This window comes from Chiloscyllium plagiosum, unplaced genomic scaffold (genome assembly GCF_037043375.1).
Source record: "Chiloscyllium plagiosum isolate Xiang-an unplaced genomic scaffold, Cpla_swu_hap1 HiC_scaffold_1, whole genome shotgun sequence".
NCBI lineage: Eukaryota > Metazoa > Chordata > Chondrichthyes > Orectolobiformes > Hemiscylliidae > Chiloscyllium > Chiloscyllium plagiosum.
In genome coordinates, this window is record NW_028270139.1 from 155,790,655 (window position 1) to 155,810,457 (window position 19,803).

Sequence of the window (19,803 nt, forward strand, 5' to 3'; positions counted from 1 at the left end):
TGTCCTGCCACTATACTGGCCAATAAACTTCACAACTTATTTTCTCAGCAGGAATAAAACAGAGAGAGAAGAAAGCAACAGCCTGACATTGTCATCCTCATTGAATCATATCTGATAGAACACATCCCAGACACCCCTATCTCCATTCCCTGATTATGCCCTGTCCCACCGGCAGGACACACCCAGCAGAGGGGGCAGTACAGTGGTATGCAGTCAGGCTTGGTGGTGGACATTTAAATTCCCCACCCAGAGTACATTTTACACCCTTGCCACCCTCTATGATTCGTTCAATTGTCGTTCAACACGGAGGAGCATTGATTTGTCAGCTGAGGGAGGACAGCACGTGGTAATCAGCAGGACAGTTGCTTCCTTTGAAACCTTGAGACTTTATGGAGTCTGTGTTCAGGGCTCTCAAGGCTCCCTCCTGACTGCATACCAGGAGGGAATATAGTGGCCAGTATAGTGGCAGGACAACTCTCCCAATTTTGGCATTAGCCCCCAAATATGAGTAAGGAGAACCCTCAGGGTCGACAGGGCTGTCTTCTAGCACCTAGGATGACGCCAGATAATTCATCCAGTTTCATTTTGTTGTACCGATTGATATAACTCAGACGATACTGTTTGCTTTACTTACTGATCTCTCTACCCATCCGACCGCTCAATAATCTATACACCCACATCCCCCGCTCTTGCACTCTTTCTAGGAATTGTTCCCCCCCCCCCCACCCCCCAGTTGATATTACCTTTCAATGTTCTTCTAAGCAAAAATGCACCACCTCATAGATCTTTGCATTGAACCTCATTAACCCCAGTCCACCAACTTGTCAAATAAAAACCGAAAGAACGGCAGTGATGTAAATCAGAAAAAAAAACAGATATTGCTGGAAAAGCTCAGCAGTTCTGGCAGCATCTGTGGAGAGAAGTTCTGAGGAAGGGTCACCAGACCTGAAACATTCACTCTGATTTCTCTCTGCAGATGCTGCCAAACCTGCTGAGCCTTTCCAGCACCAACCTGCCAGTGTCCTTTTGGAGTTCAGCACTGTCTGCCTCACAATCAACAATCCTTTCAGGTTTTGAATCATCTACAAAGTTCGAAATTTTCTCCTGCACACTGAGATCCAGATCATTAATATATAATCAGGAAAAAGAGGGGAATGTTTTGCCCTGAGTGAAATAAGGAAGGGAGCAGAAGAGTCAAAGAAGGGATTTATAGCACACCTTTCAACACACTCCTAAGCATTTTCTAGACAGTGTACTCAAGTTTCTCATCCTACATCCCATTTCTGCACTCTCTCTCCAATACGCTCATATTATCTCAAGACCAGTATACTCCACAACTTATTTTCTCGCAGGAATAAAACAGAGAGAGAAGAAAGTTGAGAGGAGTGAGGAGGTCCGTAGGAAAAAACTGACCTGTCAAATCAATGCTGAGTCAACAAGTTTGTGCAATCTTAACCTTTCACCTCCCCATCCCCTGCCTCTTCATACAGAGTTTGCTTTTGACATTATATTTATGCTTTGATCGAAGAAATGAGTTGAACTAATCGTTGCTTCTTGCACATGTCAGTCACACTGAGAGCTCAGGTTTGACCTTTTCAGTTCTAATTTGCTTTTCACGCTTCAGACTGTCAGCTCAGCTTAATGCACATCAGTGTACTGATGCAGGGACTAAGCAAAGGCAAAGAAATCTCCACATTGTCATTCAATAAACAAAATCAAAAAAGGGAGAAAAAGTAACACAGAATGCAGTGACAATGAGGTATTTCCTGCTGGAATGTGCAAACACTTAGAATCCCTACAGCGTGGAAACAGGACCTTCAGCCCAACAAGTCCACACCGACCCTCCAAACAATAACCGACCCAGACCCTTTCCCTTACATTGTATTTACCCATGACTGATGCACATAACCTACACATTCCTGAACACTACGGGCAATTTAGCATGGCCAATTCAGCTGACCTGCACATCTTTGGATTGTGGGAGGAAACTGGAGCACCCGGAGGAAATCCACACATACACGGGGAGAACAAGCAAACTCCACACAGACATTTGCCCAAGGTTGGAATCCAACCCAGGTGCCCGGCGCTGTGAGGCAGCAGTGCTAACCATTGCGCCACCCTCTATCAATTTGTATTAGTGTTGGGTAGAATGTAACTATGCAGAGTGAGGCCAATCAGCCCATCAAATCCCTGCTAGTCTCTGCAACTGCTTTTCAGCTCAACTCATTCTCATCTGCCTTTGGACCAGTAAAACTTTTCAGATAGCATAACATAAGCAAAACTAGGCAGAGAAAAATCTGCAGTTGTGACTACATTAATCACTAAAAGAAGCAATGCATATTAATATTTCTTTTAAACCCAATGTGCCTCACTTCAAGAGAGGTAGATTCAAAGAGCAGAGAAATTATGTTAAACTTGTATAAATCTTATAATCCTATCTTCAAGTTTCCTGGGGAGCCCATCATGTTATCATGATGTCACTGTCACATGGCATTCAAATTCCACCATGGCAGCTTGTGGAGTTTAAACTTAATTCCTAAATCTGGAACTGACTGCTAGTCTCAGTAGAATCATTGATTGTTAGAATAGCCCATCTGGTTAACAGGTGTTCTTTAAGGAAGAAAATCTACCACCCTTATTTGGTCTGTCCAACATGTGACTCCTGATCTACAACACTGTGATTCTCAACACCCCTCTGAAGTAACCGAGTAAGTCTCTCAGTTCTCGGGTATTTATCGCTGGGTAGGACTTGTTAAACTTATCATGGACAGAGCAGTTCAAGCGGGCCCAGGTGGAGAGTGAAAAAAACATTTAGTATGGATTTCTTTATTGGTCAGAGCATTGAGTACAGGAGTTGGGAGTTGAGAGTGGAGTGCTGGAAAAGCACAGCAGGGCAGGCAGCCTTTGAGGAACAGGAGATCTGCTCCTCGGATGTTGCCTGACCTGCTGTGCTTTTCCAGCACCCCACTCTTGACTCTAATCTGCAGCAAGCTAAAAACAATGACTGCAGATGCTGGAAACCAGATTCTGGATCAGTGGTGCTGGAAGAGCACAGCAATTCAGGCAGCATCCGAGGACAGGCAAAATCGACGTTTCGGGCAAAAGCCCTTCATCAGGAATAAAGGCAGAGAGCCTGAAGCGTGGAGAGGTAAGCTAGAGGAGGGTGGGGGTGGGGATAGAGTAGCATAGAGTACAATAGGTCAGTGGGGAAGGAGATGAAGGTGATAGGTCAGGGAGGAGAGGGTGGAGTGGATAGGTGGAAAAGGAGCTGGACAGGTCGGACAAGTCCGGACAAGTCAGGGGATCGTGTTGCTGGAGGTTAGAAACTAGGATGAGGTGGGGGAAGGGGAAATGAGGAAACTGTTGAAATCCACATTGATGCCCTGGGGTTGAAGTGTTCCAAGGCTCATCTTCATGAGGCGTTCTTCTTCCATGCGTCTGGTGGTGAGGGAGCGGCGGTGGAGGAGGCCCAGCACCTCCATATCCTCGGCAGAGTGGGAGGGGGAGTTGAAATGTTGAGCCACGGGGCGATTTGGTTGATTGGTGCGGGTGTCTCGGAGATGTTCCCTAAAGCGCTCTGCTAGGAGGCGCCCAGTCTCCCCAATGTGATCCGTTGCTCCCGATGCGGTCTCCTCTACATTGGGGAGACTGGGCGCCTCCTAGCAGAGCGCTTTAGGGAACATCTCCGAGACACCCGCACCAATTAACCAAATCGTCCCGTGGCTCAACATTTCAACTCCCCCTCCCACTCTGCCGAGGATATGGAGGTGCTGGGCCTCCTCCACCGCCGCTCCCTCACCACCAAATCGTCCAAGATTTAAAAGGAACCTAAGGGGTAACGTTCTCATGCAAAGTTGGTGTGTGTATGGAATGAGCTGCCAGAGGAAGTGGTGGAGGTTAGTACAATCATATTTAAAAGGCATCTGGATGGATATATGAATAGGAAGGGTTTAGAGAGATATCGGCCAAATGCTGGCAAATGAGACGAGATTACGTTTGGATATCTGGTCAGCATAAATGAGACCGAAGATTCTGCTTCCGTGCTGTACATCTCTATGAGTCTATGACTGCATGTCAATCCAACTTCTCAAATGGAGCAGAGTGATGGCTCAGTGGTTAGTACTGCTGCCTCACAGTGCTTGAGACCTGGGTTTGATTCCACCCTTGGGTGAATTCTTGTGTAGAGTTTGTATGGAGGAGAAAGTGAGGTCTGCAGATGCTGGAGATCAAAGTTGAAACTTTATTGCTGGAACAGCACAGCAGGTCAGGCAGCATCCAGGGAACGGGAGATTCGACGTTTCGGGCATAGGCCCTTCTTCAGGAATGAGCAGAGAGTGTTCAGCAGGAGAAGATAAAAGGTAGGGAGGAGGGACTTGGAGGAGGGGAGTTGGAAATGTGATAGGTGGAAAGAGGTCAAGGTGAGGGTGATAGGTCGGAGTAGGGTGGAGGCGGAGAGGTCAAGAAGAAGACTGCAGGTCAGGAAGGCGGTGCCGGGCTGGAAGGATCCGGCTGAGACAAGGTGGGGGGAGGGGGGATGAAGAAACTGGTGAAGTCCAAGTTCATCCCCTGCGGTTGGAGGGTTCCCAGTCGGAAGATAAGACGCTCCTCCTCCGACCGTCGGGTTGTTGTGGTTTCCTCCTCCGACCGTCGGGTTGTTGTGTTGTGTGTTTGTATGTTGTGTGCATGGGTTTCCTCCTGCAGTCCAAAGATCTGCTTGTAAAGTGGATTGACCATGCTAAGCTGTTCATAGTGCGCAGGCTAGGTGGAAATGCAGAGTTATGAGATGTGGGTGTCAAATGGCATGATGGATTTTGTTGTATTATAGTCAATGATTCCCAGGGGTTCCTTCACCTGAAGCTCCCTAATCACGTCTACCTTATGACACAATACCAAATCCAGAGTTGCCTGTTCCCTAGTGGGCTCTACCTCAAAGTGCTCTTAAAGTCCATCTCATAGATGTAGTGGCTATAACATTCAACATTCAGCCAAGTGGACCTCAAAGAATATGAGTTTATGTGGTGGCTACTACTCTTGTCCAATCAGGGAGCCCTTGTTGACAAATTTAGACAGGAGTGTCAGACATCCTATTCACTCTGTGAGCTGACTCTGAGGGAGCTGGGTCAGTATCAAAGGCTCTCCATGTGTAAAATAAAGGGTGACTTGGTGATGAGATACTGACCTCTGTGGAGTTATTTCAGTAGACATTCTATGAATTCCTTTTCTTGAGATCGCTGCCATCTTGATTTTTCTAGTCCACCTGGATATTGAAGCCCCTCATGGTTATTGGAGTAGTGTCTCTGTTACAGGTCTTTTCTATCTCCTGATTTATTTTCTTCCTTACATCCTGACTACTGCTCCCATCTCCTATTATATACATCTCCCATCAGGGTCATTTCTACTTTATAGTTCCTTAACTCTACCCACTCAAATTCTATACTCTCCAACTCTATATTACTTCTTGCTACCGATTTGATTTGATTTCATACGAAGGAAACACTACCCTCTCTGCCCTCTTCCTGTCCTTTCAATAGGACTTGTATCCTTAGATATTTAGTTTCTTGCCCTGGTATCCTTGCAGCCATGTCTCTGTGATACCCACAACATTGTACCTGCCAATTTCAACCTGTGATACAAGCTCATTTACCTTGCTTCGTATAGTGTATGCATTTAAGTACAACAACCTTTGTTGACTGTGCTCCCCCCAACCCTTTCTCATAATTGTCCCCCTATCTGCTGTGCCTGAAGTTAGATTCCTGACCCTTTACATGGTGTATCCTATTAATAGATCTAGCAGCTGGGAGTGGTGTGGGGTGGGGGTGAAGTTTCAGTGATGGCAATGAAATGCACGGTGGTTAGATTCTCTCTTGTTGGTGATTGTCATTGAGTGACACTTGTCGTGAATGCTACTTGTCTGGCTCAATAGCCTTTTTGTTTGCATGAGGTCCATTCATGCATTTGTATCTGGAATGGCATTGGTAATATAGTTATAATCAAGAGGCAAATGTCCTGAGTGCATATAAACAAATCCTATAACAGCAGCTTGTAGAGTTTCATTTCAAAAGGCAGTTCAGCACCACATGCTCAAGGGGATTTAGGAATGTACAAAAGTTGCAAGCCCTACCGCATCTCTAAATAAGATTTTAAAACTCTGGAATTAAAAAGAAACTAACCTCAGTAATAGTGACCATCACAAACTATCCTCTTTCAGTATAAAACCCCATCCTGCTCACTTACAATTCTTCAGTGATGGAAACCTGCCATCCACAGCAATGTGATTGACTCCAGCGCGCCTTTTAGTTCAAGGACAATCAGGAAAAGACACCAAATGGCAGCCTTGCCAGGTACACCTGCATCTTGGGAAAGAATACTTTCTGGGAAGAAAAACATTCAGTTGTATTTGTTTGAGACTTCACGGAGTCTGCTGTCAATGATGAGCCCTCCCACGCCTACTGCCTCCTGGTTGTACTACACCTAATGTTTTTCTTGGAAACATATAACATTTTGGCCTCATCACTTCCTGTGGCAGGCCCACCACTCTCTGGGTGAAGACATTTCTCCTCATCTCAGCCTACCTTGTGACTGTAACCCCTGTTTCTGGACTCTTCAGTCCTTGGGAACATCATTCCTGCATTTACTCTGTCTAGTCCTGTTGGAATTTTATAGCTTTCTATGAGAATTATTTCTAAACTCCAGTGAATATCTCTTCATGCGACCTAGAAATCAGTCTTGTAGACCATTGTTGCACTCTCTTTCTATAGTCAGAACATTCTTCCTCAGATAAGGAGACCAAAACTCACACACTACTCCAGGTCTGATCTAACCAAGACCTTGTACAATTGCAGCAAGGCACCCCTGCTCCTGTACTTGAATCTTCTCACTATGAGGGTCAACACACCATGTTCCTTCATTATGCCTCTGACGTCATAAGGTCACAGAGTCATACAGTATGGAAACAGACCTCTGACCCAACTAGTCCATAGCGTCCAGATTTCCTAAATTGAACTTCCATTTGCTTACATTTGACTCATAACCCTAAGACCATAAGACCATAGGCGCAGAAATTAGGCTATTTGGCCCATTGAGTCTGGTCCATCATTCAATCATGGCTGATAGGTTTTTCAACCCCAATTTCCCGCTGTCTCCTCATAACCTTTGATCCCCTTGATAATCAAGAACTTATCTATCTCTGTTTTGAATATACTCAATGACCTGTCCTCCACAGCCCTCCGTTGTAATGAATTCCACAGATTCACCACTCTCTGGCTAAAGAAGTTTCTCCTCATCTCCATTCTAAAGGGTCTTCACTTTACTGTAAGGTTGTACCCTCAGGTCCTCGTCTCGCCTGCCAATGGAAACATCTCCCCAACATCAACTCTGTCCAAGCCCCATTCAGTATTCCAACCCTCTAAACTTTCCTATTCATGTCCCTGTCCAAATGTCTTTGAAACGCTGGAATTATATCCATCTCTACCACTTCCACCAGCAGCCCATTTCATATATCCTCGTGGCTAATTCAGAATCCCAGCACCCACAGTGTCTTCTCCTCCTTATGTTCTGCCACAACTGAGGTTTGACACAACTGAGAGGATTGCTCAGACCTATCAGAGGGCAGGTAAGAATGAGCCACCCTATATGATTGAAGCCATAATCTTCTGGTAGTTAACTTTGAAGTCATGGTTGCTGTAGTACCTCACAGTCAAACTATTGTTCTGTTTGTTGTACCCCTCTCAAACACCATGCATTCAAGCAGCCCTCGATTGTCTGTGAGCTGTTCAAAGGGAATAGAATTAATGAGGCAAACAAAATACAAAATCTTTTCAACTCACTTCAGATATTTCATCAAAGTTCCTCAGAGCTCCGTTGAATATCAATAAATTGGATTACAGGTGAATATTAGGGGAAAACATAACTCAACAACCTTGAACATTTACCATCAAAATTTAAATTTAATTTCCCTCAGGATCTGTGGTAAAGTAAAAACTAATTTAAAAGTGTTGCTTTGAGAAATAATGTTTTAGGGGGTCAGATTGCTTGGGAACTATTTGTAATTAAATAAATGTATTTGGTCTAATTGATATCTGATTTCGCTCAGCATTAATGCATCCAACTTTTTTTTGAAAGGTGAAAATATGGATGCACTTCTCAATTTTTCCCAACTTCAGCCATCAATTAATAATTGGAATTAAATGTCTTGTATAAATAGTACTGAAAGAACAAGTGACTGGAAGACACATATGAACCAAGGAGCTAGGGCAGGGGTGTGGGGTAGTGGCCTAGCACTATTATTGCTGGACTGTTAGTTCAGAGAGACTGGCGTAATGCTTTGGGGACCTGGGTTTAGAATCCTGTGATGGCAGATAGCGGAATTTGAATTCAATTTATTTAAAAAGCTGGAATTGAATCCAATGATGGCCATGAATCAATTGTTGGGGGCAAAATCTATCTGGTTCACGCGTGTCCTTTTGGGAAGAAAACTGCCATCTTCACCTGGTCTAGCCTACATGTGACTCCAGACCCACTGCAATGTGGTTGACTCTTAACTTGCCCTCTGGGCAATTAAGGATGGTAATAAATGCTCACATAGCCGGTGATGCCCTCACCTTTTGGATGAATATTTAAATAGAACCAGGAGTAGGTCATTTGGTCCATCATGCCTGGTGTGCCACTGGAATAGGTCACCCCTATGTTTCTACCTTGACGTCATTGTCCTGCACTGTTCCCATATCCCTTAATATTTTTAATTATCTAGAAATCTATTGGTCTCTGTCTTGAATAAAAATGACTCAGCCTCCATCATCCTCTGAGGTAGAGATTTCTGAAGATTTACTACCCTCCAAGTAAAGAAGTCCATCTGCAACTCAATTCCAACTGGTCTACCGCTCACTCTGAAATTGTGTCCCCTAGATTAGATTCCCTACAGTGTGGAAACTGGCCCTTCGGCCCAACCAGTCCACACCAGGCCTCCGAAGAGTAACCCAACCAGATCCATTTCCCTCTGACTAATGCACCTAACACTATGAGCAATTTAGCACGGCCAATCCACCTGACCTGCACATCTTTGGACTGTGGGAGGAGACCAGAGCACCCGAAGGAAACCCACACAGACGCAGGGAAAATGTGCATACTCAACACAGACAGTCACCTGAGGCTGGAACCGAACCTGGGACCTTGGTGCTGTGAGGCAGCAGTGCTAACCACTGAGCCACCATGCAACCCCAAAAGGAAACTGTTGGAGTGAGAGCAACGATCACTCTGTCCCTGGGTGGTCTCATACCACCAACCTTTCGGTTAACAGCCGAACGTGCTGACCAATGGTTCTGGAAACCTCAGGAAGGGGTAAATCTACTTCCTGCATCTACCCTGTTGAGCCCTGTAAGAATTTAGTGTGTTTCAATGAGATCATCCCTCGTTCTTCTACTCTCAAAAATACAACTTCCGCAATCCCCCCTTCTCATGGGACAATCCAGCTATCCAAGGGTTCCTGATGAAGGGTCATGACCTGAAACATCAACTCCGTTGCTCCTCTGATGCTGTTTGACCTGCTGAGCTTATTCCAGCTCCATACTTTATCGATTCTGACTTCCCAGCATCTGTAGTCCACACTATCTCCAGTCAGGATGCACTCCTTCTATGGCATACATGAAAAACCTTTGATAGGTCTGCACCTAATCCTATTTCTGGTTGGATAAGGTAGCAGTTAGGGGAGATGGTCACCCTAGCTGCCTGCCTCTCTTCCATGGTCTCATATGTGCCCAGATGGCTCTGGTTATTAAGAGTACACCTGTGAAGTGTCCAGTGGTCACCTCAATGACTGGTAGGTGTACTGGAGACAGTGAATAATATATTGATGTCACTCCACCTTTTAAGAAGGGAGAAAGAGAAAAGTCACAAAATTACAGACCATTTCACCTAATGTCTGTGGTGGAGAATTTGTCAGAGTCGAAAATCAAGGATGGGGTAACCGAATTCCTTGAAATTTTCAATTATTCAGGGAGAGCCAGCATAATTCTTGACACCCCATTGACGTTTTGAAGAGGTGACTAAGGTAGTGGACAGGGAAATGTCTGTGGATGTTGTTTGTATGGAATTCCAGAAGGCATTTGATAAATTTCCACATAAGAGACTGGTAATGAAGGTTGAAGCCTATGGAATTGAGGGAACATTACCAATCTTTCTGGGAAATAGGTTGAGTGGTAGGGATAATGGGTAGCTGCACAAATTAGCAGGATGTGACCAGTGTTGTGTCACAAGGTTCTGTGTTAGGCACTCAATTATTCACTTTATTTATTAATGATTTGCTTAATAGCATAAAAAGTCATATATTCAACTTTGCTGATGACACCAAGTGAGGTATTATTGTAGATAGTGTAGATAGAGTCATTGAGATGTACAGCATGGAAACAGACCCTTCAGCTCAACTCGTCCATGCCGACTAGATATCCCAACCTAATCTATTCCCATTTGCCAGCACTTGGCCCAAATCCCTCTAAACTCTTCCTATTCATATACCCATCCAGATGCCTTGTAAATGTTGCAATTGTACGAACCTCCACTACTTCCTCTGGCAGCTCATTCCACACATGCACCACCCTCTGCGTGAAAACATTGCCTCGGAGGCTTGTTTTAAAGTTTTCCCCTCTCATCCTAAACCTATGCCTTCTAGTTCTGAACTCCCCCACCCCAGAGAAAAGACCTTGTCTATTTCCCCTATCTATGCCCCTTATGATTTTATAAACCTCTATAAGGTCACCACTCAGCTTCCGACACTCCAGGGAAAACAGCCCCAGCCTGTTCAACCTCCCCCTATAGCTCAAACCCTCCAACCCTGGCAACATCCTTGTAAATCTTTTCTTGAACCCTTTCAAGTTTCATATAATTGAGGCATATAATTAAAAAGGGGTATTGATGATCTAATTAAAATTGGCAAAACTGTGGCAAATGGAGGATAATAAAAGTAAGTAGGTGGTTATCTATTTTTTGCACTGACAAGGACGGATCAAAGTAGTTTTTTGATGGTATGAAGTTAAATATAGTGGATGTCCAATGAGACTTGGATGTTCGCGAGTATAAATGTTTAAAATGTCATGAACAGCTGCAGAAAATAATCACAAAGGCTAATGGAACACTGGTCTTTATATCAAGAGGATTGAAATGTAAGGATGCAGATGTTTTGCTGCAGTTATACATTCTCTTGGCTAGACCCCACTTGGAGACTGTAAGCAGGTCTGAGCACCACACCTTAGGAAGGATATATTGGCTTTGGCGGGAGTGCCGGATAGGTTTACAAGAATAATACCTGGACTTCAGGCGTTAAGACATGAGGAGACATTATACAAATTAGACCTGACTTCTCTAGTATGTAGAGGGTTAAGGGGTGATCTGATCGAAGTCTTCAAGATATTAACAGGAAAAATCAGGGGAGATAAAGAGAAACTATTTGTACAGGTTGAGGATTCCAGAACTTGGGGGCACAGTCTGAGAATCAGTGCCAGACCGTTCAGGAGAGATGTTAGGAAGCACTTCTATTCACAGAGGGTGGTAGATGTTTGGAAGTCTCATCCACAAAGGGCAGTGAATTCTGGATCAGTTGTTAATTTTAATCCTGAGATAGTTACATTTTTTGTTAAGCAGAGGGTATTCAGGGAGACGGGCCAAAGGCAGGTATATGGAGTTTGGCTGGAGATAGCCGTGATCTGGTTGAATGGTGGAACAGGCTCAAGGGGCTGAATGGCTTGTTCCTATGGTCCTGTGGATGTTTGCTTTGGGTTGTCATTTAACCCCTTGTTAGCTGTACTCCCTGAAAGAAAGGAGATCAGTTCTGCTGATGAATGCCCCCTGCCTTTATTCTTTAATTCACAGTGCAGTACTTTCATTAAATTTGAAATAAGTGGACATTACTTTGTTGATATTTAATAAAAGCCCCTTTTGATTTGCTATCTCTGTCCACGCTAAGTTAGACAATTGTGTCTCAAGTTCGGGAACAGATGCCTTGGCCATCTGCAGTCCTTATGGAAGACAGGAAGGTCTGGAACATATTTGGCCAGGATGCTTGCTCTTCAGTGCAGTCCAGTGAAACCTGGCAACTTTGGTACTAACATTAGATCTGTCTGCACTCAACTTTCTCAGTTGCTTGTCTTGGCAAAGTTTACTTTGAGGGTGGAACATGTAACAACCCAAATGTTGTAACATCTTAATAGTCTCATGTTGATTACCTGAATGGCACTGAATGTAAATGTAATATAAGCCGAGCTTATACAACCTGCCTCCAAAGTGTAACCCTTTATTTCTTTCCCTTCTTTATGGGAGGTGGTCATCACTGACACAGCCAACAATTGTTACCCACCATTGGACTGAGTGGTTTACTTAGCCATTTCAGAGGGCCATTTGGAGTGAACCACATTGATGTGGGTTAGAAAGCACAGCACGCAATTTATGTTGCTTATTGCATTATCAGTCTGGCTGAATTGAGTTATTGAATTGAATTTAAATCCTACCTTGGGGTGTGAACCCATGTCCCCAAGACATTAGCTGGATCCATGGTTTACAAGTCCAGTGACAATGCTACTATGCTATCATATTCCTCTGCTATGCTCCTGGTAAAAATATGCTTTCTGCACCTCCAGGGCTAATTTATCTGTCTGGAGGTTCAGAATCTGAAGGTGCGTGTAACAATCGAGGTGGGATCTGCAATAAAAATGTGGAGAGACTTTGGATAGAGAGATGAATATGACAGACATTCCTGTTCAGTGATAAACTAGATGGAAGTAGCGTTCAAGACTCTGTATTTAACAGTTTCTTCTTCTTTTGATTTTGTACCTAGTGGACCGATGATCAATTTGCCTTGCATATCCAGGATTTCCAGGGCTTTCAGACACAGCGGCAACTGAAAGAGAACTTGTACAACAAAATCATTGAATACTTTGACAAGGGCAAGGTAAGATCTGCTAACTCTCAGGGCCACCCTTAACCCTTTGTCCCTGGTGCTAATTCTGGTCAGTCACTGATTCAGAGACAAAATAAATCTAGCATTTTTGTAGCACTTTCCACAACCTCAAGTCCTCTTGAAGAGTTCTTCAGCCGGTGAAGTTTTTTTATAAATGGCAGCCATCATTTGTGGTGTTGGAAATGCGGTGTTGGAAGTTTGCACATAGTAAGTTCTGATAAACAACAAGAAAAACACCAGTACATTATCTGTTTTTGTAGAATTGTGGAATACATATTGTGGAATACATATGTACCTGAACACCAGAAAAACCTCCTCTGCTCTGACTCACAATAAGCCAATGTGGTCAGGTTTCCTCTGGTCTGTAATTTTTAAAAATGCCCTTTTTGATTTGACTCTGAACCTGAGAGGTGTTACTAGCAGAAAACAGTGCACAGTTCCTGCTGTATACAACAGCATTTATCCCCTATAAATAACAGACAACATAACCAGGACTTCTGGACATGAATTAAGTAGAAACATATGTTCAGAAGTCAAATAAAACGTCACTGAGAAATAATTGCATCATGCAGCAATGAGCAATGGCCAGAGGTAAGATAAGGGTTTTTCTTGAAGGAAATAGCATTAAAATGATCTTGCTGTAAAAGCTCCTTGTCCGAGCCATTAAATGGCTATATTTAGGCTTGCAATATCTTCTTGTAGGAGTCTGAAAATCCATAGCTAAACAAAGGTTCATGATGCATGTGCTCAATCAGAAAGACAGGAACAAAATATTTACTTTGTGGAAGTTTCAAACTGGTGAGTACAGAGAATACAAGGTAATTCACAGAACCACAGGCGTATTTCAGTATTGAAGGAGGCCATTCAACCCATTGTGTCTGCACCAGTTCTTAATATTTCAGCATCATGTCAATAACAAGGACACCTACGCCAGATTCCTATTTACTGACTTCAGCTTCGTTTTCAACAATACAATTCCAATTAATCTCATTTCCAAACTCCAAGACCTTGGACTCTGCAACTGGATTCTCGACTTCCTGACCTGCAGACCGCGATCAGGGAGAATAGGTGACAACACCTCCTCCATGATAATCTTTAAAGCCAGTGCCCTGCAAGGCTGTGTATTCAGCCCCTTACTGTACTCCTTATACAGTCACGACTGTGTGGCTAAATCCTGCGGTAACTTCATTTACATGTTTGCCAATGGCACCACCGTCGTGGGTTGGATCTCAAACAACGACGAGACAGAGTACAGGAAGAAGACAGAAAGCATAGTGTAAAGAGAAAAGTATTTTTCTCAATGTCAGCAAGATGAAGGAGCTGGTCTTTGGGTTCAGGAAGCAGAGTGGAGACACATTCCTGTCTGTATCAATGGTGCTGAGGTGGAGGTGGTCAGAAGCTTCGCATTCCTGAGAGTAAATATCACCAACAATCTGTCCTGGTCCATTCAGGTCGATGCTACAATCAAGAAAGTTCACAAAAAGGCTGAGGAAATTCCATATGTCCACAATTACTCTCATCAAATTTTTATTGATGCACCACAGAAAGCATCCTATCCAGATTCATCACAGCTTGGTATGGCAACTGCTTTGCCCAAGATCAATTACAGAGTCGTGAACACAGCTCAGTCCATCACAAACACAAACCTTCCTTCTGTTGACACTTCCCACTGCCTCAGGAAAACAGCCAACCTCATCAAAAACCTCTCCCACCCCGGTGATACTCTCTTCCACCCTCTCCCATCAGGCAGAAGATACAGCATTTTGGAAACACTTACCAACAGATTTAAGAAAACTTCTTGCCTGTTGTTATCAGACTCATAAATGGATCTCTCATATATTAGAATTGATCTTTCTCTGCAGCTTCTCGGTAGCTGTAACACTATATTTTGCATTCTGTTCTATTACCCTGATGCACTTATGTAAGGTATGATTTGTCTGGTTGGAACACAATACAATACCTTTCACTGTATCTCGATGCATGACAATAATAAATCAAATCAAATCTCCTGCTTTTTCCTCATAGCCCTGCATTTTATTTCTGTTCAAGTCATCATCCAATGCCTCGATTCAATGTGTCCCCAACCATATTTCCAGACAGTGCATTCCATAACTTAGATACTTGCTGTGTGAAAAGGTTTCCTCTCAAAGTTTGTGAGAAGATTTGTAGCTCGGGTGCTCGTTGCTGTGGTTCTGTTCGCCGAGCTGGAAGTTTTTGTTGCAAACGTTTCGTCCCCTGACTACCATTATAGGGCAAGCGAAACAAAGAACAGCCAGGGAATTCCTAGAAGCATGGCACTCATCCACAAACTCCATCAACAAACACGTCGACCCGGACCCAATATACCGGCCACGACAGCGGACAGCTGAAACTGACAACCGGAAGCAGCAGGGACAGGCCACTATAAATGCCGGAGGAAACACCACAGAAGCGCTTCACAGGAGGCTCCCAAGCACTGAGGATGTCACCTAGACAGGGGACAAAACGTTTGCAACAAAAACTTCCAGCTCGGCGAACAGAACCACAGCAGGTTTCCTCTCACTTTACATTTGCTTCCTTTGTAAAACAATTTAAAACAGTGCTGTCTGGCTCTTGATCCATTTATGAGTGGGAACACTTCCACCCCATCCACTCTGTCTGGTCTCCTCCTAACTTTGAAAACTTCTATCAAATCTTCTCATCGTCTTCTCATGTCCAAGGAAACCAGTCCCATCGTCTCCAATCTTTCCTCAAGACTGAAGTCTCATTCCTCTGATCATTCCGAGATAAACTTCTTCTCCCTAGGCTCTCTGGTTGGATGCAGGAGGCAGTAAGCAGACTGAGCAAGACTGGGAGTCAGTGGGTATCAGGGGGCAAACTCTCCGCTGGTTGGAGTCATACCTGGCATAAAGGAAGATGGTCGTGGCTGTTGGAGGTCAGTCACCTCGCTGCAGGAGTTCCTCAGAGTAGTGGGTCCTACATTCCTTGGCCTTCATTCTTAGATGGAGCTTGGAAGCAAACCTTCTAGTTTAGAGGCAGAGACACTACCCATTGTGTCATATGAACTCCATTGACATCCTGGTGGGCAAACAGCATCGTGTACGATTGTGACAAAAGGTTAGCTCTCCTGCCACATTCTTACCAACCAGTTTGTACCCCTTGACACAGATTATGAAACTAGCCTACTCTGGTGTTTCTGCACTGTCATCCAATGGGGTAACCATCTTCTTTACATACAAGGATACATCTTTATGTGGCTCAATCACATATATTGTCTGATCATACTCCAGTGAAAAGCTTTTGGGGTATTTTACTGCATGTGAACGTTGTTATATAAATGCAATTACATACTTGAATTTGCTGTGGTGTGATGTTCTGTGCACTTTGGTGAAGTTTCAAGCCAGATGAACAAACCTTTCAAACAGGGTGAAACCCCGCGAAGCATTCTGGACTCTGTCAATAGAGTCCAGTGCTCTAACATTGCTGGCTGTTCTGCAACGATCTACCTCAAAGTTTTCCACAAAAGGAGGAATCAGAGCAAATTAAATACCAGGCCTTTGTCTTTGTGGATTTGCTGATTCTTATCAAATCATAGAAACAGCAGGAGGCCATTCAGTGTTTTTTATAATAGTTTTTATAAATGACTTGGATGAGGAGATTGAGGGGTGGGTTAGTAAATTTGCAAATGACACAAAGGTTAGAGGTGTCGTCGATAGTATAGAGGGCTACTGCAAGCTGCAGCGTGACATAAACAGGATGCAGAGCTGGGCTGAGAAATGGCAGATGCCCGAGTTCAAAATGGATAAGTGCAAAATGATGCATTTTGGAAGGTCAAACTCGAATGCTGAATATAGGATTAAAGACAGGATTCTTGGCAGTGTGGAGGAACAGAGGGATCTGGATGTACAAGTACATAGATCCCTCAAAGTTGCCACCCAAGTAGATAGGGTTGTTAAGAAAACATATGGTGTTTTGGCTTTCATTAACAGGAGTATGGAGTTTAACAGCCGTGAGGTTTTGCTGCAGCTCTACAAGTCCCTGGTGAGACTACACTTGGAATATTGTGTCCAATTCTGGTCACCCTACTACAGGAAAGATACAGAGGCTTTGGAGAGGGTGCAAAGAAGGGTTACCAGGATGCTGCCTGGACTGGAGGGCTTGCCTTATGAAGAAAGGTTGAATAAGCTCAGACTTTTCTCTCAGGAGAGAAGGAGAAAGAGAGGAAACCTGATCGAGGTGTACAAGATAATGAGAGGAATAGATAGAGTCAATAGCCAGAGACTTTTCCCCAGGGGAGGATTGACTGGTACGAGAAGTCATAGTTTGAAGATATTAGGAGGAAGGTATAAAGGGGACATCAGAGGTAGGTTCTTTACGCAGAGAGTTGTGAATGCATGGAATGCGTTCCCAGCTGTGGTGGTGGAAGCAAAGTCATTGGGGACATTTAAGCGACTGGTGGACATGCACATGGATAGCAGTGAGTTGAGGGGTTAAGTAATTATATTTTGCATTAGGATTAAGTCTCGACACAAACATCATGGGCCTAAGGGCCTGTTCTGTGCTGTACTTTTCTATGTTCTATGTCCTATTCCATAGAATCCCTACAGTATGGAATCAGGCCATTTGACCTAACAAGTCCACACTGACCTGCATTTCCCATGACTAATCCACCTAGTCCACACACCTAAACACCATGGGGTAATTTAGCATGGCCATTCCACCTAACCTACACATATTTGGAACGTGGGAGAAAGCCAGAGCACCTGGAGAAAACTCACACAGACACGGAGAGAATGTGCAAACTCCACACAGGCAGTCACCTGAGGCTGGAATTGAACCTGGGTACTCTGGTTTTGTGAGTCAGCAGTGGTAACCACTGAGCCACCAAGTCTCTCCCTGCTTCCTGAATAATTTATCCAATTAGTTCTACACCCCTGTCTTTTCCCCATTATCTTCCAATTTGGTACCTTTTCAAGCCTGTATCAAAATATCTTTCTGGTCAATTTTATCCCTCTTTCAATATTGGTCATAGTCATTGTCATATTGCTATTTGGAGCCATAGAGTCATTGAACCATACAACATTGAAACAGAGTCTTTGGTCCAACCCATCCATGCAGATCAGGTATCCTAAATTAATCTAATCTCATTTGTCTATATTGCTCTAAACCCTTCCTATTCATGTACCCATCAGATGCCTTTTAAACATTGTAATTGTACCTTACTTTGTTGACTAATTGTTCACAAACTGTCTACCTTATTTCCCACATGATAATATTAAGATGCTTCAAAATTAGAATTCATTGGGAAAAACATTTGAGTTGCATTGAGGTTGTGAAAGGCATGACATAAATGCAAAGTTTTCTTTTATTTGAAAGTTGTTGATGAATCTTTTTCCAGTCAGTGCACTCCTGATCACAGTTATTTGCTGCATAAATAATTTCCCTCATCTCTAGTGCTTTGGCTCATAAACTCAAATTCATTTTCTCGCATTGCATGGACCCTGTTTCTAGTGGAAACAGTTTCTCCTCATTTACATGAGCAAAATGCGTTCATGATTTTGAATTGCTCTGTAAGTTAACCTTTTGACAATGAGGAGAACAATGCCAGCTACTCTAGTTTCTGCAAACGTAGGAACAGGAGTAGGCTATTCACCCCTTTGAAGTTATTCTGCCATTTAGAATCATCATAACTCATCGAACACTGATGTTTTAAATACAGTGTCCCCAGAAGCAATTCTGCCATTGGTAATCTGAAATCCATCCACCTCTCCTTCAAATATACACAAACTGTCCTCTGGGGTAGAGAATTCTAAAGATTCACAAACCTCAGAATTTAAAAAATATCTCCTCTCCTTGACCCTGAACAGTATATAAAATTGGGCCTTCTCATTCCAGACCCCAGAATGAGGCTAAACATCTTAACTTTATTAATTCTGTCTGTTCCTTTCACTATTGTGTAGTTTTCAGTGCAATCCCCTCTCATTCAACTAAACTCTACAGGGGTTCAGTTTCTCATTTAACTAAACTCTACAGGCTCAGTTTCTCATCCAACTAAACTCTACAGGCTCAGTTTCCTAACCTTTGTTCATATGACAGTCTCACCAACATGGGAACAATCCCAATTACCCTTCATTGCACTACCCACATAGCACAGAGTCATAGAGTCATAGAGATATACAGCATGGAAACAGACCCTTCGGTCCAACTCATCCATGCCAACCAGATATCCTAACCTAATCTAGTCCCATATGCCAGCACTTGACCCATGTCACTCTAAACCCTTCCTATTCATATATCCATCCAGCTGCCTTTTAAATTTTGCAATTGTACCTACCTCCACCAGTTCCCCTAGTAGCTCATCCCATAGACATACCAATAATATCTTTTCAGAAGTAAGGAGACTAAAATTGCACATATTGCTCCCGGTGTGGTCTAACCAAGCTTCTAAATAATCAAAACAAGACATCACTACTTTTGTACTGAAATCCTCTTGTGATAGATGCTAACATTCCATTAGCCTTCCTAATAGCGTGCTACACCTGCATGTTAAGATTAGAGTGGTGCTGGAAAAGAACAGCAGGTCAGGCAGCATCCAAGGAGCAGGAACATTCGAATGAGGCCTCATTCCTGATGAAGGGCTTTTGCCCGAAACGTCGATTTTTCCTGCTCCTCGGATGCTGCCTGATCTGTTATGCTTTTCCAGCACTACCCTAATCTTGACTCAGATCTCCAGCATCTGCAGTATCCACTTACACCTGCATGTTAGCCTTCAGTGACTTACAGACACGGATACCTTGGTCCCTTTGTACATCCTACACTTCCCAACCTCTTACCATTGAAGGAATACATCTGTTTGTCTTACCAAAGTGGACAGCTTAACA

General features: G+C 43.6%; 1 protein-coding gene across 2 annotated transcripts in view; it reads left to right on the plus strand.

Annotated features, from left to right (window-relative positions):
• The window catches only part of LOC122553785 (dedicator of cytokinesis protein 2-like), a 1,246,386-nt gene that overhangs the window by 1,103,221 nt on the left and 123,362 nt on the right, over nt 1-19,803 (plus strand). For both annotated transcript variants that reach the window (XM_087991733.1, XM_043698147.2), the window contains exon 38: nt 12,821-12,934. In XM_087991733.1, coding sequence (XP_087847859.1) covers nt 12,821-12,934 — 114 coding nt within the window. The remainder of the gene's footprint in view (nt 1-12,820; nt 12,935-19,803) is intronic.